This window comes from Balaenoptera acutorostrata, chromosome 9, assembly GCF_949987535.1.
Source record: "Balaenoptera acutorostrata chromosome 9, mBalAcu1.1, whole genome shotgun sequence".
In the NCBI taxonomy this organism is placed as follows: Eukaryota; Metazoa; Chordata; class Mammalia; order Artiodactyla; family Balaenopteridae; genus Balaenoptera; species Balaenoptera acutorostrata.
Window position 1 is genome coordinate 58398767 of NC_080072.1, and position 19164 is coordinate 58417930.

At 46.0% G+C, this 19164-nt stretch overlaps 1 protein-coding gene across 1 annotated transcript in view; it reads right to left on the reverse strand.

Annotated features, from left to right (window-relative positions):
* The window catches only part of TENM4 (teneurin transmembrane protein 4), a 745685-nt gene that overhangs the window by 195480 nt on the left and 531041 nt on the right, over nt 1-19164 (reverse strand). Inside the window, exon 12 of the mRNA XM_057553431.1 lies at nt 1466-1636. Within this exon, the coding sequence (XP_057409414.1) occupies nt 1466-1636 (171 nt within the window). The remainder of the gene's footprint in view (nt 1-1465; nt 1637-19164) is intronic.

A 19164-nucleotide genomic window follows, 5' to 3' on the forward strand; every position in this document is an offset into this window, starting at 1 on the left:
CATATCCTATTAAGGTGCAAAGAAAATGTAAGTTATTCAATGTTTTAAGTCTTAGAATCTTTGTAAAGGAGAAGACTGGCTTTGCCCCCCGCAAAAGAGTAGGCAGAGGTTCTGATTAGGCTCTTTGGAAATGCCCTCAGTTCCCTTAAAGATGACCATAGGTCAAGAGTGGATTTTGGCCTTCAGGACCATTCAGAGACCATGAATAGCTACTCTGGCCAAGCATATGCTACCCTGTTAACCAAACTGATTCCTAGAAGGCAAACTCTTGACAGGACAGGGAAGCTCAGAAGCCATGACCCAAAGTTAACTGCGCTAAGAGGAAAGAAGATGTAAGCAGTGAAGATTGGAGGCCGCTGTGACCACTTTGCTGACTGAGGTTACACCAGAGAGAGAAAGCAGGCCACAGGAGAAGGGATGGTCGCACTGCCTAGAATGACAGCCAGCCTGGCCCATGAGCTCAGACATCCTTCCCGGTACCAATTTTTGTGGGTCTGCCACTTCTTGGCTGATAGTGAAAGAATTTGTGTTGATGGCATGTTAGAAAGAGCCCTAAGAAATTCAGAACATTGGTCTATGGATGTCTCATTCAAGAATGCCAAACTCCAAATGTCACCACCACTTCCATCATTGAAAGAGAAACATCTGTCTCATTGTACAATGGAATTTCTTATCCATGTCTTTCAGGGTCTTATAACCATGAGGTGAGTCAGGTAGGTCAACTTATGGAGACTGCAAGAGCCCTGCAGTCACACAGACCTGGGCTCATGTCCCAAATTCCATTATTTACTGGCTATGTGACTCTGGCCAAGTAACTTAATCAAAGTGATCCTTAGTTTTGGCATCTAAAATGGGTATACGTAATTATACTTACCTCACAGGATCTCTGTGAGGATTAAATGTGAAGTGCTCTTGACAAAAAGCTTTGAACAAATACTGTACAAACACTAATGATTATTGGTATCGCAGATGAGGAAACTAGGGCTCAGGAAAATTAAGTGACTTGCTCAAGGTCACATGGTTGAAAATGCTAGAACAGCTGAAGTGGTGTTTCCATGAAACCACAAGGTCTGAGGGTACTTCGCTTACAACACACCCTCTACCCACCTTGCCACACCCCACTCCAGGAGACACCCATTCATCCCATGAGGTTGCCTCATCATGATCCCACATAATCCAAGACAGCCGCCCAGCAGCGTGAAAGCCCATGATACTCCCCTCAGGGCATGGGATGGGATGTCGCCTGAGCACCATGAGCCCTGCCCAAGCCCCGCTATGAGCTCACAGTGACAAGGAACTGCGATGAAGACACAGGTGGCCTGGCAGCCGGCGTGGAGTGCAGAGGGATGGAGGAAGCACCAGAGCATGGAGCTGTGAGTCAGGCACATGGCGCGCAGAACGGCGATCTCCTCGGTTCAAAGGCAGACACAGAGGACTCACGACACGAACAACACAGCAACCCTACCTTCCGTGGCTCCTTTGCCTTTCCTGTCAGGGATCTCTAACCCAGTGCCCCCTGAGGGATACAGGGAGACGTCCGTTGGCACAGGCCAACTGCTGGCTGTGTCCTCCGTGATCTCATACATCTGCCCCTCCATCGGCTGCAGGTGCCAGTTTAGGCCAAACAGGTGCATGGCTGTGGTGAGCAATGAGAAAAGTCATCTTTTTCTGCTGGAGGTGGAAACGGAACTCCCAAGCCAGAGGGGAGGGCAAGTGGGGGTGGGGAACACAGGAAATCAGTTCAGTTCAGTTCAACAAAGAGCCCCTGAAGAGAGCTCTGGCAGTGCTGAGCGCTACACAGGGGACTGGGGCACAGAGATGATCCAGGCACAGACCCTGCCCTCGAGGGCTCACAGTCTAGGGGAGGGGGGAGAGGGGCAGGGATGAGGGAGTTTCAGGAGGTCTTGGCTTTTTTTTTTTTTTTTTAACATCTTTATTGGAGTATAATTGCTTTACAGTGTTGTGTTAGTTTCTGCTGTATAACAAAGTGAATCAGCTATACGTATACATATATCCCCATATCCCCTCCTTCTTGCGTCTCCCTCCCACCCTCCTATCCCACCCATCTAGGTGGTCACAAAGCACCGAGCTGATCTCCTTGTGCTATGCAGCTGCTTCCCACTAGCTATCTATTTTACATTTGGTAGTGTATATATGTCCATGCAACTGTCTCACTTTGTCCCAGCTTACCCTCCCCCCTCCCCATGTCCTCAAGTTCATTCTCTACATCTGCATCTTTATTCCTGTCCTGCCCCTAGGTTCATCAGAACCATTTTTTTTTTTTAGATACCATATATATGTGTTAGCATACGGTATTTGTTTTCCTCTTTCTGACTTACTTCACTATGTATGACAGACTCTAGGTCCATCCACCTCACTACAAATAACTCAATTTCGTCTCTTTTTATGGCTGAGTAATATTCCATTGTATATATGTGCCACATCTTCTTTATCCATTCATCTGTCAATGGACAGTTAGGTTGCTTCCAAGTCCTGGGTATTGTAAGTAGTGGTCTTGGCCTTTTGATTCAAAAGATAAATAACAATCTAGAGGAAAAACCTGCAATTTGTATCACCAAGGGTTAATTTCCTTAATATAAAAAGAACTCAAAGAATAAGCAAAGTCCAGCAAGTCAGTAGGAAAATAGGCATAGGATATGAACAGATAGTTTACAGAATAAGAAATGCAATTGGCTCTTGGTCACGTGAAAAGACTCTAGACATCACCCATAGTAGGAGAAATGTAAGTTAAACTCTGCAATACTGTTTTTCACATACGGTTTGGCAAAGATTTTAAAAAGGCTGAAAATACACAGTATTGGAAGAGAACAGGAAATAAGCACTCTCACACTTAGCTGGTTTGGTGCGAGCATAAGCTGGTACAAACCCTATGGAGGGCAATTTGACAAAAGCTACCAAATTAAAAATACCCATACCCTTTACTCTGGAACTTAGAGGTTCCAATTCTCCTCCAGATATGTTCATATACATACAAAATGATGTACATACAAGGTTATTCACGACAGTGCTGTTTGTAATAGCAAAATATTGGAAACCAGTCCACCAATAAGGGGCTAGATAAGTTTTATTTATACAATATACTATGCAACCATAAGAAAGAGTGAGGAAGCTCTTTGTATATATTTTTCTGGAAGGAAAATTGTAACATTCAGAACAGTATGTTTGATATACTACATTTAGGTAAAAACATCTCTGCATATGTATAGAATATTTCTGGAAGGATAAGAAAAACACTGATAATAGTGGGTGCATCCTGTGAAGGAAGAGATGGGATTTGCGTTTCACTGTGTATCTGTTGCACATTTTGATTCTGTGCATTTTTGTGATTTTTGTGCAATGCTGTGATTTTGATTCATGTGCATGCATTTCTGTTTTAAAACTATTTTTGCAAGGTAGCAACTGCTGAATAGTCTTCTGCAACAATCGAGAAGAGACCATAAAACACCAGAGAACGGATGTTGTCCTTTAAATACACAATGCTTGCAAAGGCTAGGAAGCGTGTTTTCCAGAAAGGTTTGCAATCTAGTACAAAGCGTCGGCTTAAGTCCCGCTGGCGATTCAAGACTTGAGCCTCATCAATGGTCCATACTTACCTCTTCGGGGACGCCTTCCCTGACTCTCCACATACAGAATCGCATACTCCAGTCCCCAACTCCCACAACATCCTCTGTGTAGCACCACTCCTCCGTTCAGCTGATGAACACTTTCTAAAAGCCCGCTCTATGCCAGGACCCGTGGCTGACACTGAGAGCCAGAACTGAATCAGACGCTCCCTGCTTCCATGAGCTCGTAGTCGAGCAGGGGAGACAGACAAGTAACAAAGTGTATTCCGAAGGACTAGAAGGCCCAGAGGAGGCAGTGGCTGACCCGCTAGGAGGGTGACAGGGACACAGGGAAGGATCGACAGAGATATGAAGGCCCATCGTAATTACGTTTACCGAGGACCAACCGCTTGCTGGGCAGTGCCCTGGGTAATCTGTACACATTACCTCTAATCCTCATGCAACCTTGCCAGACCCAATTTATAGATGTGGACATTTAAGTAACTCAGAAGGTTAATTAAAATTATGATAATCATAAAACTGTGATTTCTTGAGTGCTTTCCATGGGCCTGGCATTGTGCTAAGAGCAGTAAGTACGTTTCAAAGTTTCTTTGATTCTTGCAACAATCCTAAAAGGTGATAATGCCATTTTGCCGATGAAGAAACTAAGACACAAAGACATCAATTAACACTGGGAAGGTTAAATGGCTAACAAGTGGCAGAGTCTAGACTAGAATCCCAAACTGCTGGAATCCTGAAATCACACACCATCCATCTTTCTGGCTGGAAGGCTCTCCCCACTTCACCATGCTGCTGCTCGCTAGCTTTTTCTAGCAAGGTGGGTGGGAATTATAAAGACATCCCCTTTTACACATCAAGCAACCTCCGAGGCTTTTACATGTCTTTTTAGGCAGCAGTGTAGGATTCCGTGAGGTAGACGGAAAGTTGTGTTATTTGGCCGCAGTTTGTGGAAGGGTCACTGATGGTCTTGAGGGGCTGTGTGACTGCCTTCAAGACGCAAAAAAAAAGTGTGTACAGGGGACCGGAGCACAGCATGTCCTTATGACTCTTGATCCAAACACAAGCCACCGAGGAATACACACAAGTTTGGCTTAATCAGGAGAGCGTACGCTGGTAACAGAAATGCAATCAATCAGACCCTTTGCTTTCTCTTCGGTTACTGTGATGCAGTGGGAAGTTTGCTGGATCAAGGGCAAGAAAACTGGTTTTGAATCCTAACTGCCACTTCCTAGCTACCGTATTCTCATCTGAGAAATGGGGATAAAAATATTCCAAAGAATTATTGTATCATATGTGATAATATATGGCAAAGCACTTTGTAAACTGTACATCTGTGTGATTACTATATTCTATAACCATTATATTCATACCTTTGATAATACTGATAAAATAGCAGCTAACATTTATACAGCACTTTTCAGGTACCAGACACTAAATGAGGTGCTTCATACTACTCTTGACTGCCTCTGTGTAGCTGTCAATAATAATAACATTAATTTGCCTGTTAGAAGTGAATACGCTGCTACTTCCAAGGCTGAATTAGCTCACTTTTCTGCTTACCTTCTTACTGTTTTAATCTATTTATTGGCAACTCCAAAGGTAATGGAGAAATTGTTTGAATTGCGGACAACTCAGATATATGCAGTTAAACGAGCAGCACTTCTTTCCCCGTTAGAATCAATTATCTCATCTAAGCGCGCAAAAGAGCCGTCTTGTTAAAAGGTCATGAGAATTAACTAATCCCAGAATGAATAGAACTCTCACAGCTTTGTGAAGAGAAACATTTTTGTCAAAGCTTTCTCTTATTTTAAACAAGATGCAAAAGCAAGTTCTTACGGTAAAAAATATGTGGAGGGGGAAGAAAAGCCAGTGGAAAGAATGTTCCAGGTGAAAATGATCACAGGATCTGGCGTCCAGGGACGTTAATTAGGGCAGGGCAGTCCACAGCTGGATGGGGGAGGCCGTCGGCCAGAAGCCCAGAGGTGCATGCCGGCACCCCTTCCTCTTGGCCTTGCCCCTCGGCGATCACAAACAGAGGCCCACACAGCTGTGACGCTGGTGGGTCTCTCTGCGACCTGTGGTAGATGTGCTCTTAGAAACCACCTGGGAAAGCCAAGTCCTGGATCCAGCTCTCACTTGGACTCTCAGGAGATTCAGTCCTCCAGAAATAATTCTGGAGGCTGGTGGGTAGGGAACTGAGTACAGGGCCATCAACATTGGGCTGACAAATGGCCGACTGGAAGGTAGGAGAACCACTGGCTGAAACCACCCACCCTGGCCAGGCACCACAGTTACCATGTGCATGAGGTATCTTGCAACAGGAGGTCCTCGTAAGGAATGCGGAACTAACAAGCCACCACCAACCGGAAGAATTCGGGAAAGGTCAAAAGGAGAGAGGGGATGCCAGTTCATATGTCCTGCCAACCTCCCAGAATCCTTCTCACTGGAATCCATCTTGGCTGAGTGATACGCATACCGCCAGGAAGGACCGTGAGTCAGAGTGATTGGCTAGAGACAACCTGGAAGCTAATCCCATCACCATAAAACCCAAGACTGCAAGCCACGTGGCAGAGCAGTCCTCCTGGGTTCCCTTACCCTCCTGCTCTCCGCCCGGGCGCCCCTTCTCAATAAAGTCTCTTGCTTTGTCAGCACATGTGTCTCCTTGGACAATTCATTTCCGAGTGTTAGACAAGGGCCCACTCTCGGGCCCTGGAAGGGGTCCCCCTTCCTGCAACAGTAAGATTTAGACAGAGAAGCAGGATGATACGGAGTCAGAGATGTGAAGTTCCACCAGTAATGTTGTCTTAAAGCCAGAATAAAAGGGACCTTTAATCTGTGATCCAGTCTTAAATATAAGTCAGGCTAGGGCCCCCTCAATTCTTTTACTGTATTGTTTGGTGGGTGGTCAATTTCATAGTTCTGGGTTATGAGCAACAGAAAGAGAAGGAAGGGAAATAGTCTGCTCTGTTCTCCTCTTCCCAAAGGACACAAGGCATACTCGGTCAGAGGCTGTCCAAAGAATACACAAGCTCAGGCAACCATTTGTCTTTGTCCTTGATAATATTCAAAGTAACAACAGTAACTCAAAACCTGGTATAATCTGAGTGCATACTACATGCCAAATTTTTAATTTATATTATTCAATTTAATCCACATGTAAAGATAGGTTGAAAAAACATTATTGGAGAATAGGTACAATGGAACTGAATGGAAATTGAGCTATGGGGATATATTCTGATTTACTCACAGTAGGTTACCTAACACCATAGAGCTGGTATAAGTTTGAGGCAAGTTTCAAACTCAGGAGCCTGTGTTCCCCAGCCAAGCTTCCTCTTTTACATATTTTCCTTTAAATAGGAGGTAAAATATGGGCAATATAAAGCCACCAGCAAATAAAGGCTGAAGTTAATGTCTGGGGGTCCCAGTGGTGATAATAAATAGTTCTTACCCCACAGCAACCCTCATTTAAAGCTGTAGATAGCAGTAGGTGCATGCTATCCAGATGACTTGGAAATAACAGTCATGGATCCAAAAAAGCTAAATAATACAAATGGTTCTCTCCAGCCTGCTTTAAGACCAGACCACTGAAACAATATAAATTATAATGATCGTAATCCCTCCTTCCAGAGGAATTAATAGTTAAGCACCAATGTACATCACAGGATTATATAAATTACACCCCACAGTATGTATTTATAACTGTTTGTGCAAAACTCTCCCAAGTACGTTGAAAGTGACCTAAATATGAAACTTGATACCGGTGTCCCCTTTAAACTAGTTTGTAATTCAGTGAAAAGGTGAAAAGATGCTAAAGAGTTGAGAAGAAGGCTGTGGAAAGGTAGCGAGTTCACAGGATCACCCACATTGAAAGGTTAATGATTTCTAAAAGCCAAGAGCTAGGGTGGGGGGAGTTGCTTACTCCCTCAGATCTGGTCAATCTGATCCCAGGGCTGACATTTTCCAGTCGCCTTTTCCTGCCCAGCGAGACATGAGAGAGGGCTGGGAAAGTGCAAGCTCCATCTTGACATTTTTAAGAAAAATGCTCGGTAGATGTTCAGATGTTGAAGGCTCCCCCCAGCACCCAGCCAGCAGGAGGCAATTAACAAAGTCATTATGCAGAAGCCACCGAAGTAAGTATAGGAGCGTTTCCACTGTCACATGCATGCTTCCCTTCCAAAAATCGAATGCATGAACCCAGTTGCATCTGTAAATCAGCAGCTCTAGGTAGTGACTAGAGATGCTTATAACTTCAAGAAACTGTTGATTCAAGCAGCATTCTTGGTTTCAAAAGGCAGCGGGAACCAACCCAGCTGCGTGGCTACCTACTTTTCTGTTTTACATTATTAATGCTCAGTTGTTTGTTTGTTTGTTCTTAACTAGCATCATTTCTGTAAAATATAACTCATTGGAGTTCTCTGACTTATGGTCCTCTAATGTAGAAAGCAAAAAACAAAAAGGCAAAACAATAACAACAGCAAAACGACAGCGCTTCATTCCCCAAGTTCTTCTCCCGGTTTTGCAACAAAGCCACAACATTCAAAAGTTTCAAACCTAGAAGCCATTTACACAGAGATGTATATACTGCAGTGTACTAGTAAAAAAAATCAGAAGCAACCTAGATGTCTTAAGATAGGAAAACAACTTAGCTAAACTATGATACAAGTACTGGATGGAATACCAGGTATACATACGAAAAAAAATCTAGAAAGAGATAAGTAAAAATGACATCAAGCTTTGAGTTGTGGTAGGATAGTGGTAGGATGACTGACTAATTTTCTTCACTAGTTTCCAAACTCACTTCCATGCTGTTTACATTAAAAAGGAAGTTCTACAACTTAGTCTTAGGAGCAAGAGGTAAAGAAGGACAAAAGAGCCGAGTGGGGAGATCCTGATTTTGAGCATATGCCACGTGTCAGACACTTAGGCAAGGGGAATTACATACATTATTTCATTCAGACCTTACATAAACCTTGAGAAAATCATTAGTATTCCCATTTTACAGACGAAGAAAGTGGAGGCTCAGAGAGGCTGCATGACCTGCCCAAAAATACTTCCCAAGATACTTCCCAGATGGGAAGTGATGACGTCACTTTTGAACCCAGGTCTGACTGGTCCCAAAGTCCAGGCTCACCTCTAGACTGTTGATGAGTTACAATGCCTGAAATTAAATTAAAATTAAGATAATTTTAAGGCAAGGCCTCTGCTGACAGTATAGCCAGGTTTTCTCTTTTGAGATAGTCTGTTAAAGGACCTTCAGGTTAGGCATAAAGCATGGGGTCCCCACCTGTTTACATCCTGACCGCGGTAGACAGGGTTGACCCCCAAAAGCAAAACCATGTAAATGCAAGTAAGTGACTTTGGTAGAGTCAGTCCTCAAGTTTGGGTCTATCTGGAGCGTTCAGAGTCACATCATTTACTAGGTTCCTGACTTTGGGTAAATGACTTTGCCTCTCTGAGTCTCAGTTCCTTCATCTATAAAATAGATAGTAATATTTACCTCAAAGGATTAAATGAAATAACGCATGTTATGTGCTTAGAACTGTGCCTGGCACATAGTAGGAGCAAAATAAATGGTAGCTGTCATCATCCTTGTCATTTTGCTCTGCTGATTTTCCTAATTCCCAGATCCTCTGAAAGATTTATTTAAGCCAGCTCTGTTCCATCACCTTTCCTTCTCTCCACATATTGCCCCTAATTTCCCTCCCATGCCAACCGCAAATTTCTTTGAGCTGAGGGCGCTCTCCCTACCCTGCTCCCATCAGCTGACAGACTTTGGGCACAGAAACTAGAGATATCTGTCCAGCGGATAAAACAGTTTTTAAAAGCGGAATCGCTATAAAGCAGCCTGACAGGATCCCACTGCTGACTACGTGGGGCTAATTTTAAATCAAGTAAATATATTGCCTTTCTTCCTATCTCTGGATAAACCTGACTGCAACAATCAGGGTTACTGTCTCTCACCCCCAAATTAATTGTTTTCTGGAGAGTGGACTCTGGCACAGTTAATCATTTTTCTGCACCATGCAATGCTGTGGGGAAAGGAGGCCTTTCAGCAAGGATTCACTGGCACGTGCTCAATAGTTCTGGAAAACAAGGTGGGGTGTGGGGATGGGCATGAGAGAAGGGGAGACACAGGCACGCCCGCCGTCAATGCGGAGAAAGGTCAATGTAAGTGGAGGGCACTGAAAACCGGTGACACGGCAAGTTGTAGGGGGACCAGGGCTGGAATCTAATTTGTGCAGAATGGAGTGAACGGATATTACTGCAGTAATGGAATAAGAAAACTATCTTTGCTGGGCCCCTTTCACCCGACGGGCTCTACTAAGCCTTCTTCTGTGCATGACTAGTTTAGGGGTTGGCCACCTTGGACTGACCTCAGCCCAGTAACGGGACCTCTCCCTGCCCTACTCCCAACATAGTACTGGTGCCAGACACAGGAAAATGGGAGGCACGAAGTACGGTGGTTACGAGCACGGCCGTTGCAGCCAGACAGCCCCGCGTTCCTGTTCTGGTTTTCACGTTTATAGTTATGTGCCTTTGTTCCTGTTATTTAAATCTTTTGACTCCCAGCTTCCTCAGCTATAAAATGGTGACAGTAATACCTAGCTCCAAAGAACTGCTGTGAAGGTGAAAGGAAAGAATATATTTTATGAGCTTATTATGCTGCTTGGTATTTACTCCAATTTACTACCAGAGGGTAGCCTTCTACATTGGTATCATCATCATCATTTGCAGTGTATATTAAAGTTTTCACTGAGAAAGTGACGTACGGAGATTTCTTGAGGGAGTTGAGAAGTCTGAGTTTTTGCTCTGGTGGTGGGGGGATGTCGCTATGACTGAACCTGCCCCCCACTCACCGGGAAGATGAGACTCAGGCTTGACGGGGGCACTTGGGGCAGAGCCTGGAACTGCGCTGAGCCCAAGTCACCCGGATTTAGTTCTGAGTTCTTTCTGCTAAATGACCCCGTCACTAAGTCGCAGCAGAAAATCCTGTAAGAGCAGGAAAGGCCCCTTCATGGCTTGTTCTTCCGTCAGGCACTGCACTCCCTGACTAAAGGAGTCATCTTCTTGAGCCTAAAGTAAAGGGAATGAGCCCACGGGGCAGGTGATATCAGGCCACCAGCAGGCCCTCCCTTAGGGCAGGGATCCTTTCTCTCATCTCCATCCCCCAGCACCTGGCCCACAGGAGAGAAGAAGAAAAAGAGCAAAGGAAGGAGACAGACATAATTAGGATTATTACCAAAACAGTAACAGTTCCCACTTATTAAAAATTGTACCATGTGCATAACACAGTGCTGGAGGATGAACATTCATTATGTCATTTAATCTCACAGCTTTTTAAGGAAGACAGTATCTCCATTTTATGGATTAGGACCTCAAAACAGAGTGACAAAGTAGATATTATTAACCTGATTTTGGATCTTTAGAAAACCAAGGCCCCAGAACAGTCCATCATTGCACCATTCATCATGGCAGCACCAAGATCCAAACCCAGGTCCGGGTCACTCCACACCTTGAACTCTTTGCAGACTGCTGTCAGAGCCCAGGGCAGGCTTCCATGCCATCCTGATCAGAACAACATGCAGCTTCTGATCAAATCACTGCTGACAGAGCAGTCAAGGAAGTGACTCCACGCAGTGGAAGACCCACCACCTGCCTTTCACATTCAAAACCTCGTTAAGGATCCAGGGAGCAAAATCACCCCAGGGTCGCCAGCCTGTTCAACTGCTCTGCTGGGGTGCGCAGCCAGCCCTGCCCCGGCAGAAACATGTCAGCGGGGGAAAGCTGGGAAAGTTGCCTGTCATTTCCCGAGAGGGGGCGGAACGCTGGCCTAGAGCTCTGCTGGGTTTCCTTTCTTTGTGGTGCTTGCATCCAAGTGCCAAGGCTATTCACAAGGCTATCTAAAGCATTTCTATAAAAAGGTGTCTCAACTTAGCCAAGGACCAGCCTCTCATGTGTGAGGCCCTGTCCCCTCCTTCCTGTACCAACCATCAAATGGGGCTGAAGGAAACACGGGTTTGGTTCATGCTTGGGAGCTCCAGAAGGAGAAAGTGCGTGTTGCTAGGTTCCATTTCCATAGCTACTAGAAAACGTCCTGTTGCAAGGCTCTGTGAGGCACCCTCCCATTGCCTGATTTCCTTTGGCATATCAACCACGTAACTGGGTTGTTTTTTTCTTTTTCAATGATCAAAGTCAATTAGGAGGTGGTCCCCACTGTACCTCTAAATGGAGTTTTAATTTGTGTGTATATTATTAGGATAGGCCTTTTCCCTCTGGAACAGTCACTTCAGCGGGAAGAATGTGGGTGGACAGCTTAAGACAGAGTCTGCCACCCAGATTTGTAACTAGCGATGATATTTCTTTATAATGAGAAGCATTTTGAAAGAGCATTTTAAACTCTCACAGAACAGAGTGTGTGATGTCCCTCCTTTAGTCTCCACAGCTTCCCAGCCTCCTGCCCACTGGAGCGTTTTCTAGCTCTTTGGGATCATACTACGTTTTCTTGCCTCTCTGCCCTGTCTGTGCACAGAGCCAGGCATGCAATACACACGAGTCCTCTGATATGCAGGGACCCCTATTTTGGCTCAGTCCTTAGATTAGGAAGTTTAAAGCAGCACAGAGTTCCAGGCACCATGATGATGATGACGATGACGACGATGATGATGATGATGGTGATGGTGATGGTGATGATGATGGGGATGATGATGAATGTGGTGGTGATAACAGCCACTGTTATTAATAGTACCAAGCACTGGGGCTTCCCTGGTGGCGCAGTGGTTGAGAATCTGCCTGCCAATGCAGGGGACATGGGTTCGAGCCCTGGTCTGGGAAGATCCCACATGCCACGGAGCAACTAGGCCCGTGAGCCACAACTACTGAGCCTGCGCATCTGGAGCCTGTGCTCCACAACAAGAGAGGCCGCGACAGTGAGAGGCCCACGCACCGCGATGAAGAGTGGCCCCCACTCGCCGCAACTAGAGAAAGCCCTCGCACAGAAACGAAGACCCAACACAGCCAAAAATAAATAAATAAATAAATAATAATAAAAAAAAAAATAGTACCAAGCACTGTGCTTAGTGCTTGATAAACACACTATCACTTAATCCTTGCAAAGCCCTAGGAGGTAGGTACTATTATTATCCTCATTTGCAAGATGAGGAAACTAAGGCTCCAAGAGGTTCAACAACTTGCCCAAGGTCACACATTTAATAAGAGGCAGAGGGTCACTTCAGATCTGAGCCAAATCCAGATTGCGCAGAATCTGTCCCTAACCCCTATACACGCTGCCTTTCTGATTAGATGTAAAACTGTGGAAATGACAGAAATGGAGAATAAAAAAGGAAATCTCAGAATTATATGGCCCTGCCTTACTGCTCAAAGTTTGTTGGTGATATTTTCCTGAGGAGAGAAACTTGAGCATTTGAAACACTTGCTGAGCATAGTACCTGACGTTCCTCGTTGCTTCTCCCTGCCTAGGAATCTCTGTCTGTGTGGGTTTCTCCTGTCCCTTGAACACACCGCCTTCGTTGATGTAATGTCTCTACGTGGAACGGCCACTGCCTTTCCTATTTTTAAAATCATTCCCCCATCCTTCAAGGCCTACTTCAAACCTTAACTCTTCTGTGAGGATTTCCACCATTGCCCCAAGCCAGAAATGCCGTCTGCTCTCCCCTCCCCAGCCCCGGTTCCTGACCATTACTTCAGCACCTGTCCCATGCACACCGCCCTGACAGTCCATACCCAGGTGCTTCCCATCCGTCCCTTGCTGGCTCTGTTGTCCACCTATGTACCCAGCGGAGCAGATCTGCAGAGACAGCTGGACTCCCAGCTCTGGCCCCCCAGCTCTGGCCCTTACCAGCTATGCATCTGCAAATAAGTCACCTAACCACTCTGACCCTCAGTTTTTTCATCTGTAGAAAGGGAAAGAATACAAAACCATCTCCCAGGTTCTTATGAGGATTAAATTTAAGCAAAGTCCTTTTGAAGTGTATTGAAAATATAAGACGACATTATTATGTTGCTTAAAAGTTAATCAGGGGCTTCCCTGGTGGTGCAGTGGTTGAGAATCTGCCTGTCAATGCAGGGGACACGGGTTCGAGCCCTGGTCTGGGAAGATCCCACATGTCGCGGAGCAACTAGGCCCGTGAGCCACAACTACTGAGCCTGCGCGTCTGGAGCCTGTGCTCCGCAACAAGAGAGGCCACGATGGTGAGAGGCCCGCGCACCGCGATGAAGAGTGGCCCCCACTTGCCGCAACTAGAGAAAGCCCTGGCACAGAAACGAAGACCCAACACAGCCATAAATAAATAAATAAATAAATAAATAAATAAATAAATAAATAAATAAATAAAATTAAAAAAAAAAAAGTTAATCAATGAAAGAAAGAACACCCAAAGTTTAATACACAGACTAATGCAAAGATTTACATGTGAAACTTCCTACACAGCCCCAGACCGATACCATTAGGGGTAATCACAGTACAATTTAATGGACTTAATGCTCTACAGAAAGGTGAGGAGGCATAAACAAGCAAAAGAAGAGTTTCCAGTTTTCAGGTAAAGAAAAATGCTACCTCTCCTAAAATTCTCATTTAATCTTCGTTACTCCCAACTCCATCTCCTCTCAAATACCTTTTTTTTGCATGCATACTGGGTGGTGTCATGTGTGTACTCACACACAGAGACTCACACACTGAGACACACATAGGAGTCCAATGAGTCTGTCTTGCTGTAGAATTCTACAGATGGCCTGAGCGGTAAAATTTAGGACAATGTGATGAAATGCAGGCCACAGCTCAATTAATGATACTGGCATTTTTTCTCTTCCCCCACCGGAGGCTGTGAACAAAATCCTAACTCCAGGCTCAAAGGCACAATAAATCTAGCTGTTTGCCACACACCAGCAGGAAAGGCTCCCTCCAAAATGAAATGTTACACTGATGACAATCTAACGCCACAGCACATGAAGCCTGGAGAACAGGTGAATCAGATAACACGAAGGGCTAGTGCTCAATAAGCGATGTGTATCGAGGTCCCCTGATGACATCTGGGCCTCCTTTGCTCTCCAATCCTGAAACACTCTGGGTGCAGACCACATCTCCACTCAATGCCACATAGGTACGTAGCAATCCTGGCACAGTGCCTGGCCCAGGGCAGGTGGATGCTAATTTTTCTTCCTTAAGAAAATAAGGTCGTTTCTCTCTTTAGTAAGGAGCTCTGTGCATCCTCTCAGCAGTTCAGATCAGGTGAACCGTCCCAGCCCCGCTCCAGCCCCACTCCAGCCCTGCTCTAGCCCTGCTCCAGCCCCGCTCCAGCCCCACTCCAGCCCCACTCCAGCTATGGGAATCGTAGAGCACAGTGGGAAGAGGGCAGGCTCTGGGGGCAAATCCTGGCTCTCACACTCACTAGTGACGTGGCCTTGAACAACTGACTTAATTTCCTCAGGTCTCAGTTTCTCATCTATGAAATGGAAATAAAAATAGAATGGTACCTAGCACATGGCTGGTACTTGACAAATATTTGTTGGATAGGTAGGATTGTTAAGAAGATTAAATGAGAAATATATATAACACTCAGAACATGCCTGGAACATGGTTAGCTCTCAACACATGTGAGCTGCCACCTCTGTTAGATCAGGGTAGGTTGTGGGAGGGAAGCTGGGAGCAGGGGCAGAAGAAAGCCCCAGACAGGATGGCAAAGCACCCCCTTGTTTGCTCTGAGCCTTGGGTATGGAGCACAGCGGCAGAGAAAGACATCAGAGGAGGGCTCTGAGAGCTGGCGTGGTCTACATAAGGAACATAGGACTTGGAATCAGAAAATCTGGTTTCTAGGCCCAGCTCTATTACTTACCAGTCGTTCCAGGTAAACAAGTAATTTAACTGCAGCGGGCCCAGTTTCCACATCTGGGGCTTGCAGCTAATAATCCTACACAGTGCAGAGACTGCTGGAGAGGACTGATGGGTCTGACAGGCCTCACATGAAGGCAAGGGATTTATTATGCATCTGCCCAGTGGAGCCTCTGTTCTAAGGGGGAAGGCAGCCAGCGTCCTCCTGCAGTGCCTGTGGTTTCTGTAGTTCTACATTCAAGAGCCTTCAGTAAAAGAGAGACTGAGGCCCGCAACAGGTCCGATGCACAAATGGATATTTTAATGCACAGTCTTCTAACACACGTGCCAAAAAAAATAGCCAACATTTCTATCTATTGTCCTTTGCCTTTGTTTAGACCGTTCCATCTTCCAGAAAACCATTCCTAGCTTCTCTTTTAATATCTTACTTGATTTACAAGGCTCAATGCCTTGGGGAAATTTACCTGATCTTCCTGGTTAGAATGAATTGCTCTCTCCTTCAGGCTCCCACAGGTGTAAAGTTCAAACTCCAGTAACATGCTTTTATCACCTGTCTACTATTGCCTTGGGCTCCTTACACATCTGGCTGTCTATGAAACCATGGAGGACTCAAAGCAGTGATGCTAGCTTATCTGGCTTTGTCTGTCCCTGTAGCCCAGGACACAACCCAGCAGACAGGCTCAGTGAATGCTCCCCAGTGTCTCAAACCTGAGCTTGGGGAAGCTCCCTCTACTTCATCCCAGATTACCTGAAATCCCTGCATCTGCAGACGGCCCTTGGCTGCTGAACCTTGGTTTCAAATCTCATGGGTGATCCAGCTGCCCGGAAGGGTGAGATCTGTATTTCCTCAGCACCCACCACGGACCACTCACCGAACTGGACCCTTTGCAGATGTTCTGTCACTTAAACACCTCTTGGATATTAATGGACAAAATTATCCATGAGGAAACCAAGATGCAGAGAGATGGAAAAACCTGTGTGAGCACGGCTGGAGGGCGAAGTCTGTGCTTTTGCTATTAGACTGTACTGCTGTCTTTAGGAGGATGAAGGCTTTTAGTTGTGGTTTTGTTGTTTTACTGATAGAAGGAAAAAAATACTGTGTTTTTTTACTGCCATCTCACTTCCTCTCCCCTTTCCCGCCCCTCCCTTTTTTTTCCCCCTGAAATGAAGAGCCGCTTGTCTGGGCTTCCTCACCTCTGTCCTTAGCCTGCAGCACGAAGCACAGCCCTGACTGTACGGACCTCCTCTCCTCTCCACAAGCTAGGTATTTACAACAGTGAGAAAACAGCCATCAGGGAGACCACTCTTTCTCTCTGCATCTAAGTGCAATTAAATTATGTTATTTCACAGTAATTAGTTCGGAATAAAAACAAGGACTTGGGGACATGTTCTTGCCAAGGATGCTAAAAATCTGTAAAATCGATTCCTTTTCCACACTCCTGGGGTGCAGCTGGGGAAGGAGCACCCCGGCCACATAGCTGGGGCTACTCCCTGACCAACCACAGCTATGCTGCCTCTTTGGGGGTCTTGAAACTACCCACAGGACAAGGCCCCCCGAGTCCTGGGACAGTGTGTTGTCTCTGGAGCTGCCGCCATTGTTATAAAAAATGAATATACTAGGGGGCTTCCCTGGTGGCGCAGTGGTTGAGAATCTGCCTGCCAATGTAGGGCACATGGGTTCGAGCCCTGGTCTGGGAAGATCCCACATGCCACGGAGCAACTAGGCCTGTGAGCCACAACTACTGAGCCTGCGCGTCTGGAGCCTGTGCTCTGCAACAAGAGAGGCCGCGACAGTGAGAGGCCCTCGCACCGCGATGAAGAGTGGCCTCCGCTTGCCCCAACTAGAGAAAGCCCTCGCACAGAAATGAAGACCCAACACAGCCATAAACAAACAAATAAATAAATAAATAAAAAATAAAAAACAAAAACAAAAACGGAACTTTTGGGGTGATAGAAGTGTTCTGTGTTTTGATGGTAGTGATGGTCACACAACTCTGTCAGAATTCATAGAATGGTACAACTAAAAAGTGTTAAACTTCCGTATGAAAATTATATCTCAATAAATCTGCTTTTAAATACAAGCAGTCGGGGCCTGCTGGCTGAGTAGGTGTACAGGTGAGGGAGACACGCCTGAGTATGGGTATGGTATGGGTCTCAATCCTAGTCTTGGGCCCTGAACACTGCTAGGACAAGAACTAAGAAGAGTGGGGATACTGATGCTATCCATTTGCCCTCCAGATCCACCCCATCCTTCTCGACCCTGCTCTGTGTCCGGGGAGGCTGATCCATATGGTCTGGACCAATGGGTCTGCTTGGGCTCTGGCTCTTGGTTGGGTTCGGTTACCAATGGGAGGAGATCGGAGGGTGGGGAGAGCACAAGGTCTGCAAGATGGACAATCTTCTCTCATGCTGGGCTGAAGCATGCTGAATGACTTCATCATTTCAGCTAGCCTTTTGTTTACTCCTGTTTTACAGGTTCAGAAACTCATCCGAAGAAGATTAAGTCCTCATATGGGTGGCACAGATAGGAATGGCAGAAGGACGATGAGGACAAGATACCCTGGTCTGTGGAGCTGGGGCACTTAAGAGTCGCCCCTCTCACTGCAGACACCCCTCTCTAGCAGCCCACTCCAGACAGGCGGCTGTCTTGTGAGGGAAGTCTTCTCCCAGAGCCGGAATCGGCCTTCCCATCATTTTCAGCCAGAGGGCCTTGTTCTGCCCTCGGCAATCTCACAGAGCAAGTCTGCCCCCTCCTCCGTGTGGTGGCGTTTCAGACCACTGCAGGGGGCCATGCTAGCCTCCTCAAGTCCTCCTTTTGGGGGGCTGAAGGATATTTGTCTGGGGTCTGTCATAAAGAGAACAATCTATATATATCTTGCTATTAGCAATTCCCACAGAGCAGCATGAAGGAATCAATCTTGGAGAGAAAGCCTTTAATACAGGATCCTGTATCTTTATCACTTTTCTCTCCTCCTAAAAGATCAAGTTCAATCATCTCCGTTTCCCATTCTTTGGGCTATAAAGCTAAATCTATGGCTTCTGTCCAAAGGGCCCGATGTGAAGTCGAAGAAAAAGGGGAGAAAATGAGCCTTATTGCTCACTAATAACACCCAGGCCCAGAGTGCAACGGGCCTGGGCTTAGGAAGCAAATGGCATCTGAGATCCTGATATTGCATGAGCTGAACCAGATGGGGATAACTGCGGGGCAGCAGCGGGTACAATCACCCTGGCCTCTATTTCTAATCCTTTCTCTACTCATTTCATGTCCATTTCCCCTGTACCTGAACCCCAGGACATAAAATGCACATTTCTGCCACCATGCTTGTGCCCACACTATTCTGCCTAGAAAACCCTGGGCAGATTTTACCATCTTGTAAGGTCTTTTATTCAACCACATCTTACTGAGCACGGCTACCGTGGGGCAGGCTGAGTATCAGGGGCTGAGTATGCAACAGAGAATAAGACATTAGGAGATAGAAGACCACACTCCCAAAGAGGAGGGAAGCCTAAGATGCCTTCTGCCTGGCTTGCTGCTGTGCTGAAGTCACGTGTGCATGTGTGCATGGTCCATGTCAGGGATCTTGAGGGAGCCTGCATAAGTCTGTGCAAGTCACATTGAGTGCCCAAGTCCACCTCTGTCAACACTGCCCAGATGACTTCAAGAGCTGGATGACCCAGGCTCTTCCAGACCACGAACTGCAATAATTCCAACCAGCAATGCTCTCTGAAAGCTGC